We start from the raw sequence: 26895 nt of genomic DNA, 5'->3' as shown, positions 1-26895 counted from the left end.
TTACGAGGATTTGTCCTGTGACCAAACCTTCTCATTTTGGCCCTTCAGTTCCCATTGGTTGACAGGTGAAAAGGACCGAGTGATACATTTTACAGGCCGAAATAGCTCAGTTGGGCGAGCGTTAGACTGAATATCTAAAGGTCCCTGGTTCAATCCCGGGTTTCGGCATATTAGGTCCTCAAGTAGTAACTTCATTGCATTTACTTTACGAGGATTTGTCCTGTGACCATATCTTGATATTTTGGCGCTTAAGATCCCATTGCTTGACAGGTGAAAAGGACCGAGTCATATATTTTACAGGCCGAAATAGCTCAGTTGGGAGAGCGTTAGACTGAAGATCTAAAGGTCCCTGGTTCAATCCCGGGTTTCGGCATTTAAGGTCCTCAACTAGTAACTTCATTGTATTTACTTTACGAGGATTTGTCCTGTGACTAAACCTTGTCATTTTGTCCCTTCAGTTCCCATTGGTTGACAGGTGAAAAGGACAGAGTCATACATTTCACAGGCCGAAATAGCTCAGTTGGGAGAGCGTTAGACTGAAGATCTAAAGGTCCCTGGTTCAATCCCGGGTTTCGGCATTTAAGGTCCTCAAGTAGTTACTTTATTGCATTTACTTTACGAGGATTTGTCCTGTGACCAAACCTTTTCATTTTGGCCCTTCAGTTCCTATTGGTTGACAGGTGAAAAGGACCGAGTTGTACATGTTACAGGCCGAAATAGCTCAGTTGGGAGAGCGTTAGACTGAAGATCTAAAGGTCCCTGGTTCAATCCCGGGTTTCGGCAAATAAGGTCCTCAACTAGTAACTTCATTGTATTTACTTTACGAGGATTTGTCCTGTGACCAAACCTTGTCATTTTGTCCCTTCAGTTCCCATTGGTTGACAGGTGAAAAGGACAGAGTCATACATTTTACAGGCCGAAATAGCTCAGTTGGGCGAGCGTTAGACTGAATATCTAAAGGTCCCTGGTTCAATCCCGGGTTTCGGCATATAAGGTCCTCAAGTAGTTACTTTATTGCATTTACTTTACGAGGATTTGTCCTGTGACCATATCTTGATATTTTGGCGCTTAAGATCCCATTGGTTGACAGGTGCAAAGGTCCGAGTCCCATATTTTACAGGCCGAAATAGCTCAGTTGGGAGAGCGTTAGACTGAAGATCTAAAGGTCCCTGGTTCAATCCCGGGTTTCGGCAAATAAGGTCCTCAACTAGTAACTTCATTGTATTTACTTTACGAGGATTTGTCCTGTGACCAAACCTTCTCATTTTGGCCCTTCAGTTCCCATTGGTTGACAGGTGAAAAGGACTGAGTCATACATTTTACAGGCCAAAATAGCTCAGTTGGGAGAGCGTTAAACTGAAGATCTAAAGGTCCCTGGTTCAATCCCGGTTTTCGGCATATAAGGTCCTCAACTAGTAACTTCATTGTATTTACTTTACGAGGATTTGTCCTGTGACCAAACCTTCTCATTTTGGCCCTTCAGTTCCCATTGGTTGACAGATGAAAAGGACCGAGTGATACATTTTACAGGCCGAAATAGCTCAGTTGGGCGAGCGTTAGACTGAATATCTAAAGGTCCCTGGTTCAATCCCGGGTTTCGGCATATAAGGTCCTCAAGTAGTTACTTTATTGCATTTACTTTACGAGGATTTGTCCTGTGACCATATCTTGATATTTTGGCGCTTAAGATGCCATTGCTTAACAGGTGCACAGGTCCGACTCCCCGGCATTACAGGCTGAAATAGCTCAGTTGGGAGAGCGTTAGACTGAAGATCTAAAGGTCCCTGGTTCAATCCCGGGTTTCGGCATATAAGGTCCTCAAGTAGTAACTTCATTGCATTTACTTTACGAGGATTTGTCCTGTGACCATATATTGATATTTTGGCGCTTAAGATCCCATTGCTTGACAGGTGAAAAGGACCGAGTCATATATTTTACAGGCCGAAATAGCTCAGTTGGGAGAGCGTTAGACTGAAGATCTAAAGGTCCCTGGTTCAATCCCGGGTTTCGGCATATAAGGTCCTCAAGTAGTTACTTTATTGCATTTACTTTACGAGAATTTGTCCTGTGACAATATCTTGATATTTTGGCGCTTAAGATCCCATTGGTTGACAGGTGCACAGGTCCGACTCCCCATATTACAAGATGAAATAGCTCAGTTGGGAGAGCGTTAGACTGAAGATCTAAAGGTCCCTGGTTCATTCCCGGGTTTCGGCAAATAAGGTCCTCAACTAGTAACTTCATTCTATTTACTTTACGAGGATTTGTCCTGTGACCAAACCTTGTCATTATGGCCCTTCAGTTCCCATTGGTTGACAGGTGAAAAGGACTGAGTCATACATTTTACAGGCCAAAATAGCTCAGTTGGGAGAGCGTTAAACTGAAGATCTAAAGGTCCCTGGTTCAATCCCGGTTTTCGGCATATAAGGTCCTCAACTAGTAACTTCATTGTATTTACTTTACGAGGATTTGTCCTGTGACTAAACCTTGTCATTTTGTCCCTTCAGTTCCCATTGGTTGACAGGTGAAAAGGACCGAGTCATACATTTTACAGGCCGAAATAGCTCAGTTGGGAGAGCGTTAGACTGAAGATCTAAAGGTCCCTGGTTCAATCCCGGGTTTCGGCATATAAGGTCCTCAAGTAGTAACTTCATTGCATTTACTTTACGAGGATTTGTCCTGTGACCATATCTTGATATTTTGGCGCTTAAGATCCCATTGCTTGACAGGTGAAAAGGACCGAGTCATATATTTTACAGGCCGAAATAGCTCAGTTGGGAGAGCGTTAGACTGAAGATCTAAAGGTCCCTGGTTCAATCCCGGGTTTCGGCATATAAGGTCCTCAACTAGTAACTTCATTGCATTTACTTTACGAGGATTTGTCCTGTGACCAAACCTTGTCATTATGGCCCTTCAGTTCCCATTGGTTGACAGCTGAAAAGGACCGAGTCATAAATTTTACAGGCCGAAATAGCTCAGTGGGGAGAGCGTTAGACTGAAGATCTAAAGGTCCCTGGTTCAATCCTGGGTTTCGGCATATAAGGTCCTCAACTAGTAACTTCATTGTATTTACTTTACGAGGATTTGTCCTGTGACTAAACCTTGTCATTTTGTCCCTTCAGTTCCCATTGGTTGACAGGTGAAAAGGACAGAGTCATACATTTTACAGGCCGAAATAGCTAAGTTGGGAGAGCGTTAGACTGAAGATCTAAAGGTCCCTGGTTCAATCCCGGGTTTCGGCATTTAAGGTCCTCAAGTAGTTACTTTATTGCATTTACTTTACGAGGATTTGTCCTGTGACCAAACCTTTTCATTTTGGCCCTTCAGTTCCTATTGGTTGACAGGTGAAAAGGACAGAGTCATACATTTCACAGGCCGAAATAGCTCAGTTGGGAGAGCGTTAGACTGAAGATCTAAAGGTCCCTGGTTCAATCCCGGGTTTCGGCATTTAAGGTCCTCAAGTAGTTACTTTATTGCATTTACTTTACGAGGATTTGTCCTGTGACCAAACCTTTTCATTTTGGCCCTTCAGTTCCTATTGGTTGACAGGTGAAAAGGACCGAGTTGCACATGTTACAGGCCGAAATAGCTCAGCTGGGAGAGCGTTAGACTGAAGATCTAAAGGTCCCTGGTTCAATCCCGGGTTTCGGCAAATAAGGTCCTCAACTAGTAACTTCATTGTATTTACTTTACGAGGATTTGTCCTGTGACCAAACCTTCTCATTTTGGCCCTTCAGTTCCCATTGGTTGACAGGTGAAAAGGACCGAGTGATACATTTTACAGGCCGAAATAGCTCAGTTGGGAGAGCGATAGACTGAATATCTAAAGGTCCCTGGTTCAATCCCGGGTTTCGGCATATAAGGTCCTCAAGTAGTTACTTTATTGCATTTACTTCATGAGAATTTGTCCTGTGACAGTATCTTGATGTTTTGGCGCTTAAGATCCCATTGATTGACAGGTGCACAGGTCCGACTCCCCGGCATTACTGGCCGAAATAGCTCAGTTGGGAGAGCGTTAGACTGAAGATCTAAAGGTCCCTGGTTCAATCCCGGGTTTCGGCGTATAAGGTCCTCAACTAGTAACTTCATTGCATTTACTTTACGAGGAATTGTCCTGTGACCAAACCTTGTCATTTTGGCCCTTCAGTTTCCATTGGTTGACAGGTGAAAAGGACCGAGTCATACATTTTACAGGCCGAAATAGCTCAGATGGGAGAGCGTTAGACTGAAGATCTAAAGGTCCCTGGTTCAATCCCGGGTTTCGGCATATAAGGTCCTCAAGTAGTAACTTCATTGCATTTACTTTACGAGGATTTGTCCTGTGACCATATATTGATATTTTGGCGCTTAAGATCCCATTGCTTGACAGGTGAAAAGGACCGAGTCATATATTTAACAGGCCGAAATAGCTCAGTTGGGAGAGCGTTAGACTGAAGATCTAAAGGTCCCTCGTTCAATCCCGGGTTTCGGCATATAAGGTCCTCAAGTAGTTACTTTATTGCATTTACTTTACGATGATTTGTCCTGTGACCAAACCTTGTCATTTTGGCCCTTCAGTCCCCATTGGTTGACAGGTGAAAAGGACCGAGTCATGCATTTTACAGGCCGAAATAGCTCAGTTGGGAGAGCGTTAGACTGAAAATCTAAAGGTCCCTGGTTCAATCCTGGGTTTCAGCATACTAGAGCACCTGCTTTATTGCTATTACTTCAAAAGGATTCATCCTGTGTTTGAGGCCTGAGTCAACCCCATTCAAGGCTGAAATAGCTCAGTTGTGAGAGCGTTAGACTGAAGATCTAAACGTACCTGGTTCAATCCTGGGTATCGGCATATACATTTACTATACGATGATTTGTCCTGTGCCAATATCTTCATATTTTGGCGCTTAATAATCTATTGATTGACAGGTGAACAGATCTGACTCCCCCTCATTTGAGGCAGAAATAGCTCATTTGGTAGAGCGTTAGACTGTTGTGAGAGCGTTAGACTGAAGATCTAAACGTACCTGGTTCAATCCTGGGTATCGGCATATACATTTACTATACGATGATTTGTCCTGTGCCAATATCTTCATATTTTGGCGCTTAATAATCTATTGATTGACAGGTGAACAGATCTGACTCCCCCTCATTTGAGGCAGAAATAGCTCATTTGGTAGAGCGTTAGACTTAAGATCTAAAGGTCCCTGGTTCAATCCTGGGTTTTGGCATATTAGGTGCTCAAGTAGTTACTTTATTGCATTTACTTTACGATGATTTGTCCTGTGACGATATCTTGATATTTTGGCATTTAAGATACCATTGGTTGACAGGTGAACAGATCCGACTCCCCCTCATTACAGGCCGAAATAGCTAGAATAAAATTAAGAAAAGGAAACCTGAAAAAGACGTGGACACTCTGTGATCATATGAGCCAAGCCTTGAGTCGCAGCCAAGTTCTCATTCAAGTCTTTCTGATCTGGTCGTCCACTGCCATACTTTCTCTGGATGGACCTTCATCGGAACGAAAACAGTTAACACCAGTCAGTTCAATACACCGAGCGCCAGTACATTTTAAATCTTGCATACTGGACTGCAACAGCAACAGTGTACCTTGGCGACAGCGTGGCGCTTTTGGTTAGGCTGAGGTGGAAGAGCGACGGCGCCAGGCAAACGGCGAGGTTAGCGGCCGTCATCTGGTTTTCGTCAACCTGTGCTGCTACGTCGCGCAGGAAATAGAGCAGAGTCTGCAATGCTTGACGGTTTTCGTCCGCCATCAACAAGATGGCCGCCCGCACTGCCTGCAAACGCTGCTCTTTGGGTATGTCTGGGGAGGGGTGTAAAATATCCAACCTTTATGGTAAAATGTAGTGTTGAACATCATGAACCCCCCCCCTTCCCTCCCAAAAAAACCCACAAAGGTATTTTAGCTGGTAGCCTAGCTACCTACACTGGTAGATGTGCAGGAAGGTTTCTCCCAACTTGTTGCTCAGTAGAGGTTCCGGAAGGTCCCGGAAAAACTGCTTGACCATGTCGGCCACATCGTAAGCCGACTGGTCCTCGTAGTCCACGCCATCGGGAGAGGCGTCGCACCGATGGCGCAGTGTTTGGATGCGAGACTTTGCACCAGACTTGCGGAACAGGCCCACCTGGAGGGAAACCCGTTGAAGATAAGAAGATAGTAAAGCGGTCCATGACAACTTCATTATTGTCTTTTGTGGCCAAATCTGGTGTCTTTATTGTATCTTGAATATCTTTGCCACGAGTACCTGGTCCAGACAATGGCGCGTGAGGTGAGCAAGAGCCTGCTGAAGACAAAGTGGCAGCGGGAAGCCGCAACGTCGTACGTGCACGATGAGTGGGACTCCAAACACACTCTTGTCCTTGGCGTCGGGAGACTTTATACGCTTCATGAATTTTGGAACAGACCTGCAAGCATACAGGATGAGTCTTCAGGCATAAGTAGGAAGCAGACCCTAAGCAGATGCTCTTGTAACCCACCAGGTCCAACCATGCTTGTTGGACATGGAGTACTTCTCCATGATGGCGGTGAGGCGTAGCAAGGAGAACTTGTGCAGCAGCCTGAGCTGAGCGGCTGACTGACTACTGATGTGAAGTGATGAAAACGGCTGGTTGAGATGATGAGAGGTCCTGAAACTGGGCCAACGCACCCTGAAATGGCGTAAAGGTCTCAGATCTTGGAAGGAAAAAGGATCTTGATTCTACTACGATGTGCCTGACCACTTCGGCACCCCTAAGATGTATTTCTTACCGCGGTCTTGTCAAGGAGGCCCCAACACCGGAATCTCTCCTGTCCCGACTGGTCCCGATGGAGTCTGTATCGTTCTGGGAGATGGGTGTGGTTCTATCCTCACCGTCATCTCCTTCCTCACTATCCGCAAGTACGCCGCGACTCCAATGATCCACGATCTGCTGCAGGCCACTGACATGCTGGATAATGTCATCCAAGTGTGGGAACAGGTTGTCCTCTTTCTCCAAGTCGAGGATGTCGCCCGTGCTGGCGTACAAGTGGGAACCGGGGACATTGTCATAGATGCTGACCCGGCTACCCCTCGGAGCTTTCGGGCACGGGGGTTTGGACAGTGGACGACAAGACCAGATGTCGTCCAGGTTCTTGCTTTTGGATGGTCTGGAAATGGTGAGGTCAGCGGAGTTTCTCCCAGGCGTCAGGCTCTCAATGGACAGCGCTTTGGGGAAAGTACCCGGCTTGTGGTCTTTGGGGACATGAATGAGTAGGTTTTCATGCGAGTGGAACTGGGTCCGCTGTGCATCGGGCCTCTTGCCCTGCAAGGGGAGTTCCATGTCCTCCAGATATTTGCTGCTTCGTTTGCTGGCTGTCCGTGCTCGCGGGGGCGCCGGATCACGAATGGGGCTCACGTTCATCCTGGAAAGGTCGGCGCAGTCGTTGTCAAAGTCCTTGACGACCTCGGTGGGCAATGTTTCACCGTCGGTAGTGGCCAGGTTTTGCTCTAACTGGGTGATAGGTGTACACTGCAGGACCTGCAGGGCTAGGGGTTCCTCCCCTTGCAGCACGGGTTCGCCAATGACCATCGGCGGTCTGCGTTTGAAGCTCTTGCGCATGGTGGACGGCCCCCAGGTACGCATCATCTCCATGCGCCGCAGGAACTCCTTTGCTTTGCTGCGCCCCGCCTGTCCTTGGCGGACCCCCTTGACGGGCAGGGAGTTGTAGTGCGAGAGGTCACGGGGCGGCGGCTGGAAGAAGGCTGATAAGGATGCTACCGACATGGCATCCGCCGCCATGGAGGCCGAGTCCTCGCTTTGCAGCGAGGAGATTTCGGCGAATTCCTGTTCGCTCATTTGACTCAGTGCGCTCTCACTGCTCGTCGCGCTTTGCGGGCCAGGGCCTCCGCCCTGAGGACCACCGTCCGACAGGAAGTCTTCCAGGCGGGACCATCGGCGGCTGTTCCACTCAAATGTCCAACGTTTGCTGATGGCCATCGGGTCATCTTCATCTGAATCTTCCCCCTGAACAATTTCAGCGCAGGTTTCAGAAGTGGGTAAACTTTAGAAAGGATGAACCATTGAATTGAGAGGTTCGCAAATATGTTCCAGAAAATCGCAACACTAAAGTGTGACAGTATAAGAAAAGGTTTAGGTGAACACCAGAGCAAAAATGTAAAATTTGGTTTAACATTTGGAGCGATCGAGTGCATTGACACTGCAGAAACTTTCGCTAGTGGGCTATAAATCAGCTAGCAAATAGTAATAATCCATTTCATTTCTAAGAGCCTTTCAAAACTCTCAAGGTCACTTTATAGTCAGAGGAAAAGTTTTTCCCTGCGGGTGAGCAGCGGCAGCCACACGCGCCAGCGTTCAATCAACCCGGAAGTAACTCAAATAGATAGAAACCTAGCCAATAGATCACCAATGGATAGCCATCTAGCTAGCTAGCTATCTAGATAGCCAGCTATCCATTAGCTATATAGTCATCATTCTAGCTATCTATCTCGATAGCTATCTATTAGCTATCCATCATCTATATAGCTAGCTATCCATTAGCTATTAAAACAATTAAAACAATTAAAACAAAGAGGTTTGGCGTATTTCAATGTGATCAAAACATCTTACTTTCGTCCTTAAGTGGGCGATGTCCAGTTTCATTGAGGCAGACTTGTTGAGTGTGTTGAGGCGCCTGTCAAAATAAATAATTAAAAAAAAAATACTCACACACACACACACACACACACACACACACACACACACACACACACACACACACACACACACACACACACACACACACACACACACACACACACACACACACACACACAAGTCATTCAAGGACAGTTTTATCTTCAAATACTTTGCTGATTGTCCAGATGAGAAGTTCAAAAGCAGGCAAGAAGCTTACCGCGACAATGGCTCCACCAGGTCTCTATCCAGGAAGTCATGATCCCTTTTCACCGCTGAAATGTTAATGGGAAACTGAGAGTCTGTGAAAGAGAGAGAGAGAGAGTTTATTTATGTTTTAAAAACGTCACAAAATGCCCACCCAAAAAGTAACAAATGAATAATAATAATAATAATAATAATAATAATAATAATAATAATAATAATAATAATAATAAATTTCATTCATAAGCCCCTTTCAAAACTCTCAAGATCACTTTACAGTCACAGGATAAGTTTTTCTGTGGGTGAGCAGCGGCAGCCACACGCGCCATTATTCACTCAACCCGGAAGTATCGCAGAATAGTAAGTCAAATAGCTAGAAAGCTAGCTCGCAAGCCAATAGATAGCTAATAGCTAGCCAGCTAGATAGCTAGCTAGTCAGCCAGATAGCTAGTATACAGTATTACAGAAATAATAAAGAGAATTGACTTAGCACAATATTTCTTACTAATGTCGACATAAACAAAAATAATAAATAACAAATAAGGGCATCAATGAAAGTGACAGGAAACCAAAAAGCAAAAGAACACCGTGAGAGTCCCAGTTGTGATGACAAGGCCTTTCCCATGACCCCCCACCCCCGCACATACATCAACACCCGCCCACCATTCCACTCTCCCACCTCCCACCCCGTTTTCTCCGGACAGGAAGTGGAAAGCGCGGACCAGACGGGAGGCATGGTGGAAAAAAAAAGCCATGACTGTTACCTTCGTACAGCTGCACGTACTGAGGGAAGCCAGCAGCTCTCAGCCAATCGCACGCCTCCTTGGCCTCCAGTTCTGCGAGGCGGGAAAGCGAGCCGGTTTACACAGACGTACGCACGCAAACAAGCCCGAAAAATGACGACAAACGGAATGATACGCCGATGAACCACACACACACACAAATACACACATTCACACACACATTCCTGTTTCAATGGTTTTGTGAGGTCGGGATAATTCCAGATAAGGAGTGAGGACCACCTTTGCTGATAAGTTTAGAGAAGAATTACTGTTACATTTCAACACTAAATGTCACCCCATTTCCCACTTCAACTTCTTTAAAAACAAAGAAATAAAAAGTGGACTTGAAACTGAAATAACAGCAGGAGTGAGGATTCTGAATGGGTACATTCAAAGTCCACACCCCTGTAGTAAATTTGGTTAAAATACCATTTTACTTTTTGTGGTATGAACTTTTTCCTCTCATTACACACAAACACACACTGTGAGTAAAAAGTGTGTGTATCCGAATGAGAAAAAAATACACACACAAAAAAATAATTTTGGGTGAATTTGTGAGGACCTCTCTGAAACTTTAACAGATGCATATATAGACCCTCTAGAAGACTTTAGAATGAAAAACTTGTGAGGACCGACCAAAAGGTCCTCACTTGTCAAAAATGTCCTCACTACGTGTGGTATAAAATGTGAGTGGTCCTCACAAGACTAGTCATACAAACACACACACACTGCAGTCTGCTAGTCCCATCCCAGCATTCCAAGCGGATGGACGTGGGAGGAACGTTCCGCAGCGACGCACTGGGAATTTTCAAGAATGATTCCACGAGCGGGAAGGTCGGAAGTCCAGACGGCTCAGCATTGTAGCGGCTAACTAACTAGCATCGAGAGTTGGCCGTTAACTCATTCACTGCCAGACGATGTGCAAAAAACTGCCAGACACTTTATGCAAAAAGCTATCCATTCCAAGAGCCATCGACGACCATCACAAAGGTAAATAAAACAACTTTATTATACAGTACAGTTTATTTCCTTCATTACAATAAACTTTACATTACAAAACTGGGAGGACATTGATTCGCTGTGGTGAAAAGCCGAAAGGAAAAGAAGAAGTAGTTTTAAGGCGAGTAAAAATTATGTTTTATGGGGACCTGGGAACGGAATATTCTCATTTTAATGGTTTCCTATGGGAAATTTATTTTTGGGATACATACTTTTCACCTTACACACTCTGTCTGGGAACCAATTAAGTATTAAGTAAGCCAAGGTATCATTTTATTGACTTGACTACTATAAAAAATAAAATCAAATGCACTGTGCTGACCCTAGTTAAATATATTATTAAATTTAATATAGATATATAACTATAGATCATTGTAAAATTGCTTGCATAGATATCACAGACAATATGAATGGAATGGCTACAATGACTATGAATAAACTCTGCCCGGCAACAAAAACACTTTCCAAAAACAAAAAAAAAAAACAACCAAAAGCAACTAAAAGCAGACTTGCCCCATTAGAGGTCAATGTTTTATCTCCATCAAAGGCGTTAATGATGCCGAATTCCAGAGCCCGGCGTTCCCACAACCTTTTCAAAGCCGTCATTCACTCTCCTCATCCTTATCGTCAACGCGCCAGAAAAAAAAAAGACAAAAAGCTTACTTGATGTCTTCATGGCGTCTTCATGCCGCAAGTTTTCCCTCACACCTCTTCTGAAAGCTCAAAGCAGCCTCAAGAACTTCCCTTCACCCCCCCCCGCCCCCCTTCTTCCTCCTCCTCGTGCCCCCCCTTACCTCGACGCTACGCTATCGCTAACTCCTCTTGTTCATCGCCACGACCCAGCCGCCAAAGCCCGTGTGGCCTCTGCACAGGAAATGACTCGCTACACTTGGCTTGACTTTGTCTCGGAGGTCAGTTGGACTCCTCTTGTTGTGATTGTAAAGCGCAAACAAAGAGGCACAGCCCCCAACTGGAAATGAACCCATAAGTAAACCGTAAAAGGAACTGTCGCGGCTTGGAATTGAAGTGGATTTACGTGGGATGGGAGATGTGAGATAATCGCTTTTCGTTAACAGCTTTGCGTTTGATTTCAAAACTTAGCTTTTAGCAAACATGCACATGTCACCATTACGTCCCTGATCCACTGGTGAAAAGGACACTTTGATCCTCTCCTCCTTCATGTAGAAATGCTTCATTCGACAAAGAGGGTGCAGAAAGTAATAATAATAATAATAATAATCTATTTGATTTCTAAGCGCCTTTCAAAACTCTCAAGGTCACTTTACCGTCACAGGATCGGTTTTTCTGTGGCTGAGCAGCGGCAGCCACACGCGCCAGTGTTCACTCAAGCTGGAAGTAACTCAAATAGATAGAAAGCTAGCTATCAGATAGGTAATTAATAGCTAATAGCTAGCCATCTATCGAGCTAGTTAGCTAATATATAGCCCACTAGATAGATATCTATCTAGCCAGCGGGCTAGCTAGCTAATATATAGCCCACTAGCCAGCTATCTAGCTAGCTGGTGGGCTATAAATCAGCTAGCAAATAGTAATAATCCATTTAATTTCGAAGCGCCTTTCAAAACTCTCAAGGTCACTTTACAGTCATAGAATCAGTTTTTCTGGGGGTGAGCAGAGGCAGCCACACGCGCCAGCGTTCACTCAACCCGGAAGTAACTCAAATAGATTCAACAGTAGCCAAAATGGAACTGTATAGTGCCACTTAGCAGTTTTTTTTTTGACAACGATACTAGTGCAGCGTGTTCTACCGGAAACAAATTCCTTGTGTGTTCTACATACTTGGCAATAAAGATGATTCTGATTCTGATTCTGATTCTGAGATAGAAAGCCAGCCAGCTAATAGAATGCTAGATAACTAATAGCTAGCTGGCTAGCCATCCATCGACCTAGCTAGCTAATATATAGCCCGCTTGACAGCTATCTATCTAGCCAGCGGGCTAGCTAGCTAATATAACGTGTTTAGGATTGAATGACTGTCTGTGTCTTTTGTATTGTCATAGTTGTCATTTTTTGTTCGTTTGACTTCAAGATGGCGCCGCGAGAGTGGCTGCCTTTACAGCAGCTCCTGTATTTTGTTTTTCTAGTTCTTCCTTTCCTTTCCTCTGATCACTTTGCTGTTGTGAAATGTAAATTTTCTCCAGTGTGAGACTAATAAAGGCTAATCTTATTGAATCTAATCTAAAAAAATGTTTTAAACATTTGATATGCCCAAAATTTGTGTGTGTGTGTGTTTGAGTGAACAAATTTTGATTTATTCCCCCAGCATTGATTTATTCCCCCAGCATTGCAAAATTGCCAGCGGATGTACACACGGGGTGGCTAATCCCGTCTATCACCTCACCTGCTGGGCCGTGTGTGTGTGTGTGTGTGTGTGTGTGTGTGTGTGTGTGTGTGTGTGTGTGTGTGTGTGTTAATTCCTCCGACAATGTCCCAGCAAGCTTTTCATTTCCCGCTTTTTTTACGAGGGGTGGGGGGTCAGGCGCCTGGTCAATAAAACAAAAGCTGAAAAGCCTGGGAATTTGTATTTTCTCTTCCTTTGCCATCAAAAACGAGTTTAATCAAAGCAACGGGGGAGGTTGTGAAATCATGCAAAACGTGTGTATATAGGAAAAATAAAGATAAAAAGAAAATAAAAATAAATATTCCTCTTGTCTAATGCGATTGAATGCAGCTAGATCAATAGCGAGCGAGATGGGGAGCAAAATTCTCCGTTGTGAAGAGAAATTTATGATTTCGAACTGTCTTTGAAGGCAACATTAACCGATGGAGACAATGTGAAAACATTTGGGAGGTGTAGTGATACATTTCCACCTGAAGAGGGCTCCAAAAACACTTCATTTCTCCGACGACCTCATTCTCATTGATATCAAAACGGAGACCAAATAACACATATTCGCTTTACTTTGGGTGGGGGGCGTCTAATTTACGGGACAGTGTAAAGAAATGGTCGTTCGTGTAGAATACGCCCCCCAAAAACAAATAAAAATAAATAAATTCAACGAGAATAAAATAAACAAAGCAGAGCCTGATTGACAGCTGAGCAGCAGGATAGAACATGTTGACGACGCAGGCCACATTGTAGAGCTGTCGCCATCTTTTTTTTTTTTTTTTGATTGACACCTCATATGCTGCCCGATATGACAAGATCAGGCACGTCGGGATGCTTTGACTTTTCACTCTATTGTGTTTACATCTGGAGGAAAATGAGGCGTCATGTGACAGGAAGTAGAGGAAGTGAGAGCCCATGGAAACAATGGCTGCAGCCACTGACTGAAGAGTCACATGTGTTTAATCAATTGATAATAATCAATGAGCGGCAGCCCGTTTAGGCGCACGTGTATTTGTTGTGGTCCCATTTACTTCAGGTTTTAATGGATTTAATTTTACAGTATCGTGCCTTGATGTTCTTTATTTTTATCCTGATTATTTTTTAACTCTTCAGCAGCCTGTTTAGGCATGCGTTGCTATTCCGGTTTTATTCTTCTAGCAGCCTTTGTTCTATTACTGTTCAGGGTTTGATTTTTAGATACCCGACAAGTCACCCCAATTCTGCAGCAGCGTGTTCAGGCAGCCTTATTTTTTTTTTTTAACTCATTTCAATTCCTACAGCAACCCATCTAGGCAGCTTTTTTTTGTTGCCCTTCCTTTCACTCTGTATCAATTTTCATGACAGCCTGTTAAGGCAGTTTTTTTCGATTCCGACCGCAGCCCGTTTAGGTGGTGCATTTCAGTTTTAATGTCTAGACCACAGGTGTCAAAGTCAAGGCCCGCGGGCCAAATCCGGCCCGCCACATCATTTTTTTTCGGCCCGCGAAAGCAAATCTAACTTGTTAAATTCCATGATGATTGCTAAAATCGGAGCCAAAATTTCATATTTTTGGATGTCAACCACAATAAAAGTCATTATTCTTGACTTCAGATTTGAAAACGAGTTATTCATTAATTTGCTGTGTGCTCTATATGTAATATTTGAAGGGATTTAAACATTCTAATGGGTTGCCCAAATTCATAACGGCCCTCGAGAGGAAACCATAACTACAATGTGGCCCGCGGCTAAAAAAAATGACTTTGACACCCCTGGTCTAGACAGACTTTTAAAAATATTGTTTACATTGTTTCATATTCTACAGCAGCCTGTTTTGGCAGCTTACATTTTTATCAGGTCTGAATAAGCTGCAGCAAAATAGAATCTAACGACTAGTATGCGCTATCCCCAAAAAAGCTTTTAGGTTCCCCGTGGGGAGGATCTACCTTGCTCCAACCTCCTAAGCAGTTGCTTTCGGGCAATGATGCGCGAGAGGCGTAGGGCAGAGCGGCGTCGGGGGGTCTGACCAAGCCTCAGGTAGTGATCCTGGCCGTCGGGCGTCATGGCCTCCAGGCACGTCCCCTCATTGGCACTATCGCTGTCACTCTCGCCGCTATTGGGCGTCCCGCACTCCGCTTCCACCTCGTCTTCCACCATGGCGGATTCCCAAACAGAACAGAGCGACTCGTCGGGATGATTCCTGTCTAAACACTTCTGAGGAATTCCTCTGACATGTCCTCACTTGGAACACAAGCACCCGCCCTCTACTTCCTGTCGACCAACCACGTTGCTTGGATGGTGTCTCTCACCTGCTATTCCGAGCTTCCCGCAAATGCCATTCCTTTTGGTCACATGACCGGTAGAGGATACAAAAAACAATGATGAGTGTCTGTGTGTGCCAAAGTTAGCTAGCTTTCTATCCGAGTTACTTAGCTATTTATTATCTTGCTAGCTTTCTATCTCGCTGTCTATTATCTATTAGCTATCTATTAGCTACCTAGCTTTCTATCAGAGTTACTTAGCTATCTATTAGCTGTCTATTAGCTAGGTAGCTTTCTATCCGAGTTACTTCCGGGTTGGGTGAAGGCCTAGCTAGCTATCTGTTAGCTATCTATTAGCTAGGTAGCTGTCTGAGTTACTTCGCTATCTATTAGCTAGATAGCTTTCTATCTGAGTTACTTCCGGATTGAGTGAAGGCCACGCTAGCTATCTGTTAGCTACCTATTAGCTAGCTAGCTTTCTATCCGAGTTACTTCCGGGTTCAGTGAACGCTGGCGCGTGTGGCTGCCGAAATCCAGTCTGCATTTTTAAAAATAAACACATAAAGAGTCCATTAGCTAGCTAGCTTTCTATCCGAGTTACTTAGCAATCTATTAGCTATCTATGATCTAGCTAGCTTTATATCTAGCTATCTACTAGCTATCTATTAGCTAGCTAGCTTACTATCTGAGTTACTTCCGGGTTGAGTGAAGGCCTTGCTAGCTATCTGTTAGGTAGCTAGCTTTCTATCCGAGTTACTTAGCTATCTATTAGCTAGCTAGCTTTCTATCCGAGTTACTTCCGGGTTCAGTGAACGCTGGCGCGTGTGGCTGCCGAAATATAGTCTGCATTTTTAAAAATAAACACATAAAGAGTCCATTAGCTAGCTAGCTTTCTATCCGAGTTACTTAGCAATCTATTAGCTATCTATGATCTAGCTAGCTTGATATCTAGCTATCTACTAGCTATCTATTAGCTAGCTAGCTTACTATCTGAGTTACTTCCGGGTTGAGTGAAGGCCTTGCTAGCTATCTGTTAGCTATCTATTAGGTAGCTAGCTTTCTATCCGAGTTACTTAGCTATCTATTAGCTAGCTAGCTTTCTATCTGTGTTACTTCCGGGTTCAGTGAAGGCCTAGCTAGCTATCTGTTAGCTATCTATTTGCTAGCTAGCTTTCTATCCGAGTTGTTTCCGGGTGGAGTGAACGCTGGGGCGTGTGGCTGCCGCTGCTCACCCACAGAAAAACTGATCCTGTGACTGTAAAGTGACCTTGAGAGTTTTGAAAGGCGCTTAGAAATGAAATGTATTATTATTATTATTATTATTATTATTATTATTATTATTATTATTATTATTATTATTATTGTAAATAGCTCCACTAACATGGTTCAAAGCACATGCCCAGTTGAGTTTTAAATAGTCAGCAAATTTAGTTCTACGATTGTATACATGTATAACCGAGTGAAGAATGCAGCCATTGTTTCCAAATGAACAATACAGTATTTCACATCCTGGAATATGACGTTCCACATACTTTTACAGTCACTCACACCTGAATATGTAATTTGGAGAGTTTGCCCTCTAGTGGTAAATTTGTGGTCGTGTCACTAAATATACCAGCAGGAATGAATTAAGCGTCCAACAATATTCAAACAAAAATAAACAACTGACCCACAAAAGCAAGAAATGAATGTGTGGGCAAAGTCACAACATATGGATTCGCGATGATGTCTTTTGTTGTCTTCCTTTCTACTAATATAACAGGAGTGCTTCAATGTCTATTAGCTACCTAGTTAGCTATTTGGCCAGCTGTCTATTGGCTGTCTAATGGCTATCTAATAGCTAGCTATTGGCTGACTGGCTATCTGGCTAGCTATCTATTCTCTATCTAGCTAGCTATTTGGATAGCTGTCTAATGGCTATCTATTCGCTGTCTAGCTGGCTGGCTAGGTATCTATCTGGCTGGATAGCTATCTATTAGCGATCTAGCTGGCTGGCTAGCTATCTATTAGCTATCTAGCTGGCTGGTTAGCTATCTAATAGCTATCTAGCTGGCTGGCTAGCTATCTATTAGCTATCTAGCTGGCTGGGTAGCTATCTATTAGCTATCTAGTTGTCTGACTAGCTATCTATTAGCTATCTAGTTGGTTGGCTAGCTATCTATTAGCTATCTAGTTGGCTAGCTATCTATTAGCTTTCTAGTTGGCTATCTAATGGCAATCTATTAGCTATTTATTAGTTAGCTAGCTAGCTTTCTATCTATTTGAGTTAATGTCGGGTTGAGTGAACGCCGGAGCGTGTGGCTGCCACTGCTCACCCACAGAAAAACTGATCCTGTGACTGTAAAGTGATCTTGAGTTTTGAAAGGCGCTTAGAAATCAAATGTATTATTATTATTATTATTATTATTATTAATACTGCAGGCACTTGATTAGGTACACGTTCGTATTCGAACATAATGATGCCAAACCTGAATTACTAAAATCATGCTAATATTGAACAAAAACTACACTACTTGCGCCGTCGATTCCCTCGACAATGTACCCCGCCTCCCGACACCCTAAACTTGGTGCATTGACGCACGAGGGGGGGGGGGGGGGGGGATACTTGACAACGTCGCACGCATGCGCATTCCAAGGACCACGCATGTGAATCCCGGGATGACCCCCAAACACATTCTAAATATGACATTCACCTTCAAAACACACGCTAACAACTTGACTGCATGACATGTGACGTCACCAGCCAGTGCGGTAGCTGTCAATCAAGTGAAAAGTACCCCGAAATGGAGTCGAACATGCACAGCTGACCTGCCAGTCGCCTCTCGCGCACATTCCTCCACAGTAGATCCCACGCTTTGGCCGTGGACTCCCTCAGCTGCTCGCTGATGGACCGCCGGAGATGGAGCGTAGTCGTCCTCCGCGGGCTCGTCATGGCTCATGCATCTGAGCGACCCCCAAGATGAGGCATTCCTTACAAAAAATATCAAAATAAAAAAAAAAAGAAAGAGAATGACCCCTCCCCTGAAATCGTCCACTCCGCAGTGAGTGTCCTCTGTCGCTGCGGCAAGTCGTCACCTCCTCCGCAGTCCGGCTTCTTCCTGCCACTGAAATGTCCACTCGGTGGTGTGTTTTGTTGCTTGGGGGTGTCCCGTTCGAAGGCGTCTTGAGTCGCCAACACAAAATGGTGAAGGAGGCTCGACGTGTGACAAGGAGAGCCAGATGTGAATGAAGACCCCCACCACCACCACCACGACCAGTCGTCCCCTCCGACGTATCCGCATACATTGGCTCCCTCTCCTGGCTTGCTGAGAATCCTTTAAGAAACGTTCCCAAGAAAGACACTTTTATCCTAATGTAGGAATGCAAACAGTCGAACACAAATTACTGGGCGCCATTTTGTGTCAGAATCAAAACAAGTTCTCAAGCATCCCAACCACGAAATTCACGTTGATAAACGAGTATGCGAAACGTGCTACAAAAATAGCCCCCCACCCTGCTCTGTACCACCCCCCAACTCCACCAAGTCAGTCGTTGGCCTTGAGCCGAGTACATTTAATAGAATTTTACGAGGTTTCCCGGTGTGGTGCGCGGTCAATATAAGAGCGAGCTGAGGTTCGCATATTTGACGAGCTCAGCATAAACGGGGAAAAAATGGGCAGCAAACCTTTAAAACGACGCGGTTTGAGCGTCGCGCCTTGGTTCTTAGACTTTGGGTGGATAATCGACGTACACGCTTCAAGAAGGAGGAAAAACATGCTCGCCATTACTTTTAATTAACCACATTCAAAAAACACCTTAACAACCCGAATAGACTACGGGCCAGGCCACAGCGCCCTCTGGTGAAACGGTGGCTAACTGCAAGAACAAAATACGTACTTTACAGTACAGTAATTCATTTATAATTCGTTCATATGATTTAATAATAATAATAATAATAATACATTTCGTTTATAAACGCCTTTCGAACTCTCAAGGACACAATTACAGGCTATTTTTTTCTGCGGAGGAACAGACGTGCCAGCTTCACTCAAACCGGAAGTAGCTCAAATATAAAACGGTTATCGGCACAATACCGTTCAAATAATAAAAATAATAATACAAATGAAGTTCACTTTCCTTCCTTTATCTTATCAATAAATTACTTTCTTTGTGCTTCTGGTTTACAACTGTTGCCCTTAACGTTTACACAAAACAAGAAGAAATACAACACGTTTAACAAACCGGAAGAGTCTGTTTGTGATGACTGACAGCAGTCACGGTTGTGACTATAATGAATAGTATAATTAGAGTTAACATGAAACAGAGGATCCATGCTGAAGGACAACAATCCAAAGTAACGGAGCGCTATGAATTTGAAGGCGCTCCACCCAGTGGTGGCGTACTATGAGGCCTTTGTTCAGGAAATGAACACTGCATTGTTTGGTCCAATTGGGGACTCCCAGAGGCCGATAGCGTCACACAGACGCCCATTGTGGACACACACGCACCGTATAAATATAAACACCCCCTTCTTCTTGTGCTTCCCAAGTCATCATGGCGACCACTTTGGGTCACAACAGGCCAGATATTTCCTGTGTGCTGCTCACATTCCTGCACACATGCTGCATGCAGCTTCTGGGGGGCTATTTTTAACCTTCAGGGAAGATGCAGGGATATGGGTTTTAGTTTCAGCGCAGTCAGACACACTCACACTCTAACACACGCGGATTACACTGTGAGAGGATAACGTTGAAATATTAACAAGGTTATTTTAAACTAAAGTGAACCGACAATACATTAAATACTGAAAGAAAAACGTATATTTGACCAATATTAAAATGTAGTCATGTGGTAGGTCCTCGTTCTAATTTTTTTTAAAAGGCTGTGGTTTTACAACTAAAAAAGTACTTTTTATTGCTTTTATTGCAGGACGTGTAACATTATAAGCAGCTATACTAACGATTAGTGATTTTATTCATTATTTATTAATTACATATGATTAAACAATGGACGACAATCATACGTCCCAAATACTGTATCGGAGAATTAAGTTCGAACGGTTTATAAATACGGTACTGACAATTGCTGTCCAAACCTACATAAATGTCACTACATGTGAGGGGGCGGGATGTAATGTACACAAACAAAGCCAAAATTTGGGTTAAAACGCTTTTCTGCCTCATATAAAATTTATATACGTAATACTATTCGTATATAGGCAATTTAGCTTTCGCTTTTTGTGTGAGATATTTGACTCTTCTGCTTTTCCGTAGCTGAAGCGGAAGTCTCGTTGTAAACAACAAAACATTTCGCGGGAAGACTTTTCAGCTTGCTGTCAAAGAAGCGCTGACGCTAAAGTAGCACGAAAAATGAGCTTGTGGGTGGACAAATACCGACCCACGTCCCTGGGAAAACTCGACTATCACAAAGAACAAGCATCTCAACTCAAGAACCTGGTGAGGATGGCGAATAGATGAACACAAGTTCGATTTTAGCGTAATAGCTTAGCCGCTAACACAATCGGACATGTTTACAATAGTGTTGTAACTGTTATTATTCTGCATAAACTGTACGGTATCTTTGTGTGTGTGTGTGGTTTTTTTAGGTTCAATGTGGCGATTTCCCCCACTTGCTGGTCTATGGTCCTTCAGGAGCAGGCAAGAAAACTCGCATCATGTGCCTCCTCAGGGAGTTGTACGGCGCCGGCGTGGAGAAACTTCGCATCGAGCACCAGACTATCGTGGTTAGAATATCAATTAATCTAATAATTTTATTTTGAAAATTGTGTCTGACCCCGTAGAAGACATACAACAGTGCGAGCTCACCTTTGCAAGTTGTTCTTGGTTGTAGGCTCCTTCCAAAAAGAAGATTGAGATCAATACCATCGCCAGCAACTACCACTTGGAAGTCAACCCTAGGTAATCGAAATTTTTTTTAAGAAGGAGAAATAGTGTCTTGAAAATGTATTTACGAATGGACGAGCTTTTTTTTTTACCCCACATGAGCCCATAGATAAATAATACTTTTCCTGTGACTGTAATGTTTTGAAAGGCGCTTATAAATGAAATTCATTATTATTATTATTTTTTCATGCTAAAATGTAACGTTGAGTACTGCTTGTATAACTGCAAACATACAATAATACACACTAATACTTATGAAGTATATCATTAACAATCATATAATTATATAAACATAAGCTCTCTATTTGCTAACTCGCTGGCTATCTATTAGCTAGCGACCTAGCTTTCTATCTATTTGAGTTACTTTATTATTATTATTATTATTATTTTCTTCATGCTAAAATGTAACATTGAGTACCGCTTGTATAACTGTAAATATACACTAATACACACTACTACGTATCTATTTACTATCTAGCTGCCTGGCTAGCTATCTAATAGCTATATAGCTATCTGGCTAACTATCTAATAGCTATCTATCTATCTAGATTACCATTGAAAGTCGGAAAAGAGACGGCAAAAATGAACAAATATATCTATTTTCTATGATATAGCTGATAGCTATCTATCTAGCTATCACAATCAGCAAACCTTTATTCGTCCCACAATGGGGAAATTTGCAGTCCACAGCAGCAATTTGAAAGCTAATATATATAGCTATCTAGCTGGCTGTCTGTTGGCTAGCTAGCTTTCTTTCTATTTGAGTCACTTCCGGGTTGAGTGAACGCTGGCGCGTGTGGCTGCCGCTGCTCACCCGCAGAAAGTCTTTTTCTGTGACTGTAAAGTCACCTTGAGAGTTTTGGAAGGCGTTTATGAATGAAATGTATTATTATTATTATTATTATTATTATTATTATTATTACTTACATGTTAATTAATGGTCATACAGCGAGGCAGGTAACCATGACCGTGTGGTGATCCAGGAGTTGATCAAAACCATGGCTCAATCTCATCAGATCCAAACCAGCACGCAGCGAGAGTTCAAAGGTGACACGTCGCAGGCATTTTTCGACTCCCGCAGTGCGTTTGACATGTTTTTTGTGTGTTTTTTTTTTTTTTTTTAATTTTTCATCAGTGGTGTTACTCACCGAGGTGGACCACTTGACCAAGGAGGCCCAGCACGCATTACGACGAACCATGGAGAAATATATGACTACCTGCCGCCTGATACTCTGCTCAACCTCCATCTCCAAGGTCATCGGGCCCATACGCAGCCGCTGCTTGGCGGTTCGCATTCCGCTGCCCAGTACGGAAGAGGTAAACAACAATGGAGATAGAGTTTGTGTCATACATCGGTTTAGGAAAGCTGCGAGTTATGCTAAGACGATGCATTTAAAGGACAAGCGACATCACTTTTTTGTTTCCTAACTGACATGAGAAAAACGTTTTATAGCATCTAAAATACCCAAAACACGCAGGCTTATATTTTTAGTCAAATGCAAAACACCAATAAAAATGAATTAAAATTCGATTAAAGAATTTATTCAGTGTTATTTTGAGGCATCAGGGGCGGGAAATGTAGCACCAGAAAGAGGCGGAAAATGACGACAAAGCTCCGTGTAAGGAATTACTCAGTCTGTGGAAACGGGCTGATTAATTCCTTACACGGCTTTGTCGCCATTTTCTGCCCATTTTGGGTGCGACATGCGCCCCTGATGCCTCAAAATAACACGGAATAAATTCTTTAATCGATTGCAAACATTTATGCTTTCCTCTTCAGAACTATTTCAATCATATTCATAACTGGATGAGTAACAAGAAAGCATATTATCTGAATCTGAAGCCATTGTTTTGATTCTCCAGCAAGGCTTAGACGTCTTGGGGTGACATCACGAACAAGGGGGCGGGACCTTGTGAAACTGGCCACTTCCGGGTTCTTCTATTTTTTTTGCAGATTTTGGACACTTTAAGTCATTTTTATTGGTGTTTTGCATTTGACTAAAAATATCAGCCTGCGTGTTTTGGGTATTTTAGATGCTATAAAGCATTTTTCTGAAAAAAAAAAAAAAAAAATGGTGTCGGTTGTCCTTTAAGCGTAATACAAACAGCAAAATATGAAGAAATGCGAACGAACACCCGCCATCTTTTACCTCAGGTGTGTCAGGTGCTCACGTCAGTGTGTAAGAAAGAAGGTCTCCTCCTGCCTCCCGAGTTAGCCAAACGGATCAGCGACAAGTCCGAGCGTAACCTCCGCAAAGCGCTGCTGATGTGCGAGGCCTGCAGGGTGCAGCAGTGAGTCGCACAAATGGTTGTCCTTGTACATATAGTGATAGCTCAGTTTTTGACCATAATCGGTTGCAGAAACCAGTTAAAAAATGGATTTGTTCGAAAACCAAAGCAGCACTTTCCATTATAATCAATGTAAAAAGAAATGATCCGTTCCAAGTCAAATACTTTTTAACTATTTTACAGCATAAACTGGATAAACGCATATCTGTGACTGTAAAGTGACCTTGAAAGTTTTGAAAGGCGCTTAAAATGAAATGTATTATTATTATTATCATACTAGAGCAGGTTATTTGTAAAATACTATAAAAACAAACGGTTATGTTTTATTTTTATCACCAATTTTAACATTAACTAACATTCAGTCCGACACATCTGCTTTTCTTTAATCGTGATTGAACAATACAGACTTGTTTTGTATACTAGGCCATAAAAAAAACGCTTTTTTTGTTTGAAAACCGAATTAGAGAACTAAGACGTTCAAAAACCACACACACATTTAGCCTTATAATAATAATAATAATAATATAATACATTTAATTTATAAGCGCCTAACAAAATTCTCAAGGTCACTTTACAGTCACAGGATAAGTTTTTCTGTGGGTGAGCAGCGGCAGCCACACGCGCCAGCGTTCACTCAACCCAGAAGTAACTCAAATAGATAGAAAGCTAGCCAGTTCGCTAATAGATAGCCAGAAAGATAGTTATATAGCTATTTGATAGCTAGCTCGCCAGCTAGATAGCTAGCTGGATAGTTAGATAAATAAAAACAAGTGAAGAGCAGTAAAAAGAAATAAGAATAAAGTCAAGAGAATACAAATATTCATTCTTTTGTGTCTCAGATGTCCGACTTTATAAGTTAGCTATTATTTTATGTGACGTGTCTTCTATATCTGCAACATATACTGTAACCCAGGTACCCATTCTCGCCGGACCAGGACGTCGTAGAACCTGACTGGGAGGTTTTTCTCCGGGAAACTGCTAACTGCATTGTTAGCCAGCAGACTCCTCAGAGGTAGGAGGCGGACATTTTGTTCAGCTATGAACCTAAAAAGAAAAATTAGCGTCCTAGAATTATATTAGATTAATATTTCATAGCAGGTGATATGACATAGCTTGGTTATTTTGTTACTGGGTAATGTACAAGGGCAAACAAACGAACAAACTAAATATTTAAGTACTTTTGTAAACAATCCAAAGTTCAACCTTCATCCCGTTTGGAACAGATTGTTGGAGGTGCGGGGCCGCTTGTACGAGCTGCTGACTCACTGCATCCCTGCTGACATCATCATGAAGGTCGGTATCATACTTACACACACCAGAAAATAATATGTGAGCCCTTTGAAATTTCCTGTATTATTATTATTATTTTTGGCTTAAATTAGCCAGAAAGCCAAGGACCCGCCATGTTTATATATGTCTAGCTAAGCTAGATATTTATTTGTTATCTAGCTAGCTATTTATTAGCTATCTAGCCAGCTCGCTATCTACAGTATTAGCTAGCTAGCTATTAGCTCAATCAATTTGCTATCTATGAGCTATCTAGCTGGCTAGCTAGATAGCTAGCTATTAGCTGTTTATATAGACAGTTGTCTAGCTCGCTATCTACAGTATTAGCTAGCTAGCTATTAGCTACATTTATTTGCTATATATGAGCTATCTAGCTAGCAATTTATTAGCTGTCTATCTATCTAGCTCACTATCTAGCTCTCTCGCTACAGTATTAGCTATCTAGCTGGCTGTTAGCTACATAGATTTGCTATCTATGAGATATCTAGCTGGCTATCTAGCTAGATAGCTATTAGCAGTCTATCTAGCTAGCTATATAGCTCGCTATCTACAGTATTAGCTAGCTAGCAGGCTATTCGCTACATCTATTTGCTGTGTATGAGCTATCAAGCTAGCAAGTTATTAGCTGTCTATCTATTATCCATCTAGCTAGCTTGCTATCTACAGTATTAGCTATCTACATAGCTACATCGATTTGCTATCTGAGCTATCAAGCTGGCTATCTAGCTAGCTACCTAGCTACCTATCCATTAGCTATTTATTAGCTAGCTAGCTTTGTGCGTGTGGCTGCCGCTGCTTGCCCACGGAAAAACATATCCTGTGACTGGAAAGTGAGCTTGAGAGTTTTGAAAGGTGCTTATAAATGAAATGTATTATTATTAATAATATTATTTTTAGTAGTAGTAGTAGTCGTAGTATTATTAGAAGTAGCAGTGGTTTAAATGCAAATATTTGTCTAAAAAAAACGAATAAATAATTAACCCGTCGGAGCTAAATGAGCTTTTCCGCTCCTTCGTAGGGTTTGGTGAGGGAACTCCTGAACAACTGCGACGGGCACCTGAAGCCGGAGGTGACGCACATGGCGGCGTATTACGAGCATCGGCTACAGCTGGGCAGCAAAGCCATCTACCACCTGGAGGCCTTCATCGCCAAATTCATGGCCGTCTACAAGAACTTCATGGAGGACGGCTTGGACGGCATGATGTTCTGATGGGTGGACGCTGTCAACGTTAAAAAGGACTTGTCGTTATTCAATTGTTTGGATTTTTTTTGTTTTATTTACTTGACACCAATACACAACATATACAATGCTAACAATCACCATTTGCTTATTAGCTAGTTATGCTAATCATGTTACATTCCAGCACCGGGGGCCAACGCTCCCCGTTGTGTTTGTGCAAATTGACCTTGATAAGTGAGTTTAAATAAATGGGAAAGGCTACAAACAAACCAAAACAAAGTAGTAACTTATTTGTAACTTTGCATGACAACGTAAGTCAGTCAATTCAATAGTACCGTAATTTCCGGTGCATAAGGCGCATTCAAAAGCCTTAATTTTCTTCAAAAGATGACAGCTGCGCCGTAGAATGTGGTGTGCTTTGTATTTGGGAAACTTGTATCTATTAATATACAGGTAACATTCGACTTACGACCAGCCCGACTTACGACCACCCGTACTTACGACCACCTATTTTTAACATTTTAACAGGGGGAGTTTGCAAGTCATTTAGCCTCAGGGTCTCTATTCAACATTTTGAGTGGATTTCGACTTACGACCATTTTGACTTACGACCGTTTGATCGGAATGGAACTCGGTCGTAAGTCGGATGTTACCTGTATTTGGACAACGCAAGTCAGTCAATTAAACAGTACCGTATTTTCCGGCATTCAAAAGCCTTAATTTTCTTCAAAAGATGACAGGTGCTGCTTTTTAACTCATTCACTGCCAGACATGTAAAAATGTGTCCACTCCTATGCCAGGGTTTTTGTCATTGTCACTTGAATTCCAGGATCCACATAATAATAATAATACATTTCATTTATAAGCGCCTTTCAAAACTCTCAAGGTCACTTTACACACATGCGCCAGCGTTCACTCAACCCGGAAGTAACTCAAATAGATAGCAGCTAGCTAGTGAATAGATAGCTAATAGCTAACAAATAGATGGCTATTAGCTAGCGAATAGATAACTAATAGGTAGATAGCTAATAGA

General features: G+C 42.8%; 2 protein-coding genes and 24 non-coding genes across 27 annotated transcripts in view; 25 read left to right on the top strand and 1 right to left on the bottom strand.

Moving 5' to 3' along the window:
• The window catches only part of LOC148886667 (stAR-related lipid transfer protein 13-like), a 25111-nt gene extending 3956 nt beyond the window's left edge, over nucleotides 1-21155 (bottom strand). Inside the window, exons 1-12 of one of the 2 annotated variants that reach the window (XM_089017644.1) lie at nucleotides 21029-21155; nucleotides 18033-18538; nucleotides 14910-15304; nucleotides 9621-9692; nucleotides 8873-8954; nucleotides 8587-8650; nucleotides 6749-7983; nucleotides 6478-6648; nucleotides 6246-6405; nucleotides 5927-6125; nucleotides 5590-5803; nucleotides 5376-5490 (exon numbers count right to left, since the gene is read on the bottom strand). In XM_089017644.1, the coding sequence (XP_088873770.1) occupies nucleotides 5376-5490; nucleotides 5590-5803; nucleotides 5927-6125; nucleotides 6246-6405; nucleotides 6478-6648; nucleotides 6749-7983; nucleotides 8587-8650; nucleotides 8873-8954; nucleotides 9621-9692; nucleotides 14910-15120 (2523 nt within the window). In that variant the 5' untranslated portion in view covers nucleotides 15121-15304; nucleotides 18033-18538; nucleotides 21029-21155. The remainder of the gene's footprint in view (nucleotides 1-5375; nucleotides 5491-5589; nucleotides 5804-5926; nucleotides 6126-6245; nucleotides 6406-6477; nucleotides 6649-6748; nucleotides 7984-8586; nucleotides 8651-8872; nucleotides 8955-9620; nucleotides 9693-14909; nucleotides 15305-18032; nucleotides 18539-21028) is intronic. The other variant, XM_089017646.1, reaches the window with a different exon arrangement.
• trnaf-gaa (transfer RNA phenylalanine (anticodon GAA)) lies at nucleotides 96-168 on the top strand. Its single transcript has one exon. It is a non-coding gene; the product is annotated as a tRNA-Phe (tRNA).
• trnaf-gaa (transfer RNA phenylalanine (anticodon GAA)) lies at nucleotides 301-373 on the top strand. Its single transcript has one exon. It is a non-coding gene; the product is annotated as a tRNA-Phe (tRNA).
• Nucleotides 506-578, top strand: trnaf-gaa (transfer RNA phenylalanine (anticodon GAA)). The gene has a single exon. It is a non-coding gene; the product is annotated as a tRNA-Phe (tRNA).
• Nucleotides 711-783, top strand: trnaf-gaa (transfer RNA phenylalanine (anticodon GAA)). Its single transcript has one exon. It is a non-coding gene; the product is annotated as a tRNA-Phe (tRNA).
• trnaf-gaa (transfer RNA phenylalanine (anticodon GAA)) lies at nucleotides 916-988 on the top strand. Its single transcript has one exon. It is a non-coding gene; the product is annotated as a tRNA-Phe (tRNA).
• On the top strand, nucleotides 1121-1193 carry trnaf-gaa (transfer RNA phenylalanine (anticodon GAA)). Its single transcript has one exon. It is a non-coding gene; the product is annotated as a tRNA-Phe (tRNA).
• Nucleotides 1326-1398, top strand: trnaf-gaa (transfer RNA phenylalanine (anticodon GAA)). The gene has a single exon. It is a non-coding gene; the product is annotated as a tRNA-Phe (tRNA).
• Nucleotides 1531-1603, top strand: trnaf-gaa (transfer RNA phenylalanine (anticodon GAA)). The gene has a single exon. It is a non-coding gene; the product is annotated as a tRNA-Phe (tRNA).
• Nucleotides 1736-1808, top strand: trnaf-gaa (transfer RNA phenylalanine (anticodon GAA)). Its single transcript has one exon. It is a non-coding gene; the product is annotated as a tRNA-Phe (tRNA).
• trnaf-gaa (transfer RNA phenylalanine (anticodon GAA)) lies at nucleotides 1941-2013 on the top strand. The gene has a single exon. It is a non-coding gene; the product is annotated as a tRNA-Phe (tRNA).
• Nucleotides 2145-2217, top strand: trnaf-gaa (transfer RNA phenylalanine (anticodon GAA)). Its single transcript has one exon. It is a non-coding gene; the product is annotated as a tRNA-Phe (tRNA).
• trnaf-gaa (transfer RNA phenylalanine (anticodon GAA)) lies at nucleotides 2350-2422 on the top strand. The gene has a single exon. It is a non-coding gene; the product is annotated as a tRNA-Phe (tRNA).
• trnaf-gaa (transfer RNA phenylalanine (anticodon GAA)) lies at nucleotides 2555-2627 on the top strand. Its single transcript has one exon. It is a non-coding gene; the product is annotated as a tRNA-Phe (tRNA).
• trnaf-gaa (transfer RNA phenylalanine (anticodon GAA)) lies at nucleotides 2760-2832 on the top strand. The gene has a single exon. It is a non-coding gene; the product is annotated as a tRNA-Phe (tRNA).
• On the top strand, nucleotides 2965-3037 carry trnaf-gaa (transfer RNA phenylalanine (anticodon GAA)). Its single transcript has one exon. It is a non-coding gene; the product is annotated as a tRNA-Phe (tRNA).
• On the top strand, nucleotides 3170-3242 carry trnaf-gaa (transfer RNA phenylalanine (anticodon GAA)). Its single transcript has one exon. It is a non-coding gene; the product is annotated as a tRNA-Phe (tRNA).
• trnaf-gaa (transfer RNA phenylalanine (anticodon GAA)) lies at nucleotides 3375-3447 on the top strand. The gene has a single exon. It is a non-coding gene; the product is annotated as a tRNA-Phe (tRNA).
• Nucleotides 3580-3652, top strand: trnaf-gaa (transfer RNA phenylalanine (anticodon GAA)). The gene has a single exon. It is a non-coding gene; the product is annotated as a tRNA-Phe (tRNA).
• trnaf-gaa (transfer RNA phenylalanine (anticodon GAA)) lies at nucleotides 3785-3857 on the top strand. Its single transcript has one exon. It is a non-coding gene; the product is annotated as a tRNA-Phe (tRNA).
• Nucleotides 3990-4062, top strand: trnaf-gaa (transfer RNA phenylalanine (anticodon GAA)). Its single transcript has one exon. It is a non-coding gene; the product is annotated as a tRNA-Phe (tRNA).
• trnaf-gaa (transfer RNA phenylalanine (anticodon GAA)) lies at nucleotides 4195-4267 on the top strand. Its single transcript has one exon. It is a non-coding gene; the product is annotated as a tRNA-Phe (tRNA).
• trnaf-gaa (transfer RNA phenylalanine (anticodon GAA)) lies at nucleotides 4400-4472 on the top strand. Its single transcript has one exon. It is a non-coding gene; the product is annotated as a tRNA-Phe (tRNA).
• On the top strand, nucleotides 4605-4677 carry trnaf-gaa (transfer RNA phenylalanine (anticodon GAA)). The gene has a single exon. It is a non-coding gene; the product is annotated as a tRNA-Phe (tRNA).
• Nucleotides 5135-5207, top strand: trnal-uaa (transfer RNA leucine (anticodon UAA)). Its single transcript has one exon. It is a non-coding gene; the product is annotated as a tRNA-Leu (tRNA).
• Nucleotides 20495-26890, top strand: rfc3 (replication factor C (activator 1) 3). The gene is made up of 9 exons (XM_089017651.1): nucleotides 20495-20659; nucleotides 20809-20946; nucleotides 21054-21121; nucleotides 22056-22153; nucleotides 22242-22423; nucleotides 23262-23398; nucleotides 24309-24407; nucleotides 24619-24688; nucleotides 25701-26890. Exons 1-9 carry the CDS (start codon nucleotides 20573-20575, stop codon nucleotides 25890-25892), a joined length of 1071 nt encoding a protein of 356 aa, XP_088873777.1. The 5' UTR covers nucleotides 20495-20572; the 3' UTR covers nucleotides 25893-26890.
• The last annotated feature ends 5 nt before the right edge of the window (nucleotides 26891-26895 follow it).

This window comes from Hippocampus bargibanti, linkage group LG16 (genome assembly GCF_051943395.1).
Source record: "Hippocampus bargibanti isolate YZ-2025 linkage group LG16, ASM5194339v1, whole genome shotgun sequence".
NCBI classification, from domain to species: domain Eukaryota; kingdom Metazoa; phylum Chordata; class Actinopteri; order Syngnathiformes; family Syngnathidae; genus Hippocampus; species Hippocampus bargibanti.
Note: the sequence above shows the minus strand (reverse complement) of the source record. Positions and strands in the feature narration are given on the sequence as shown.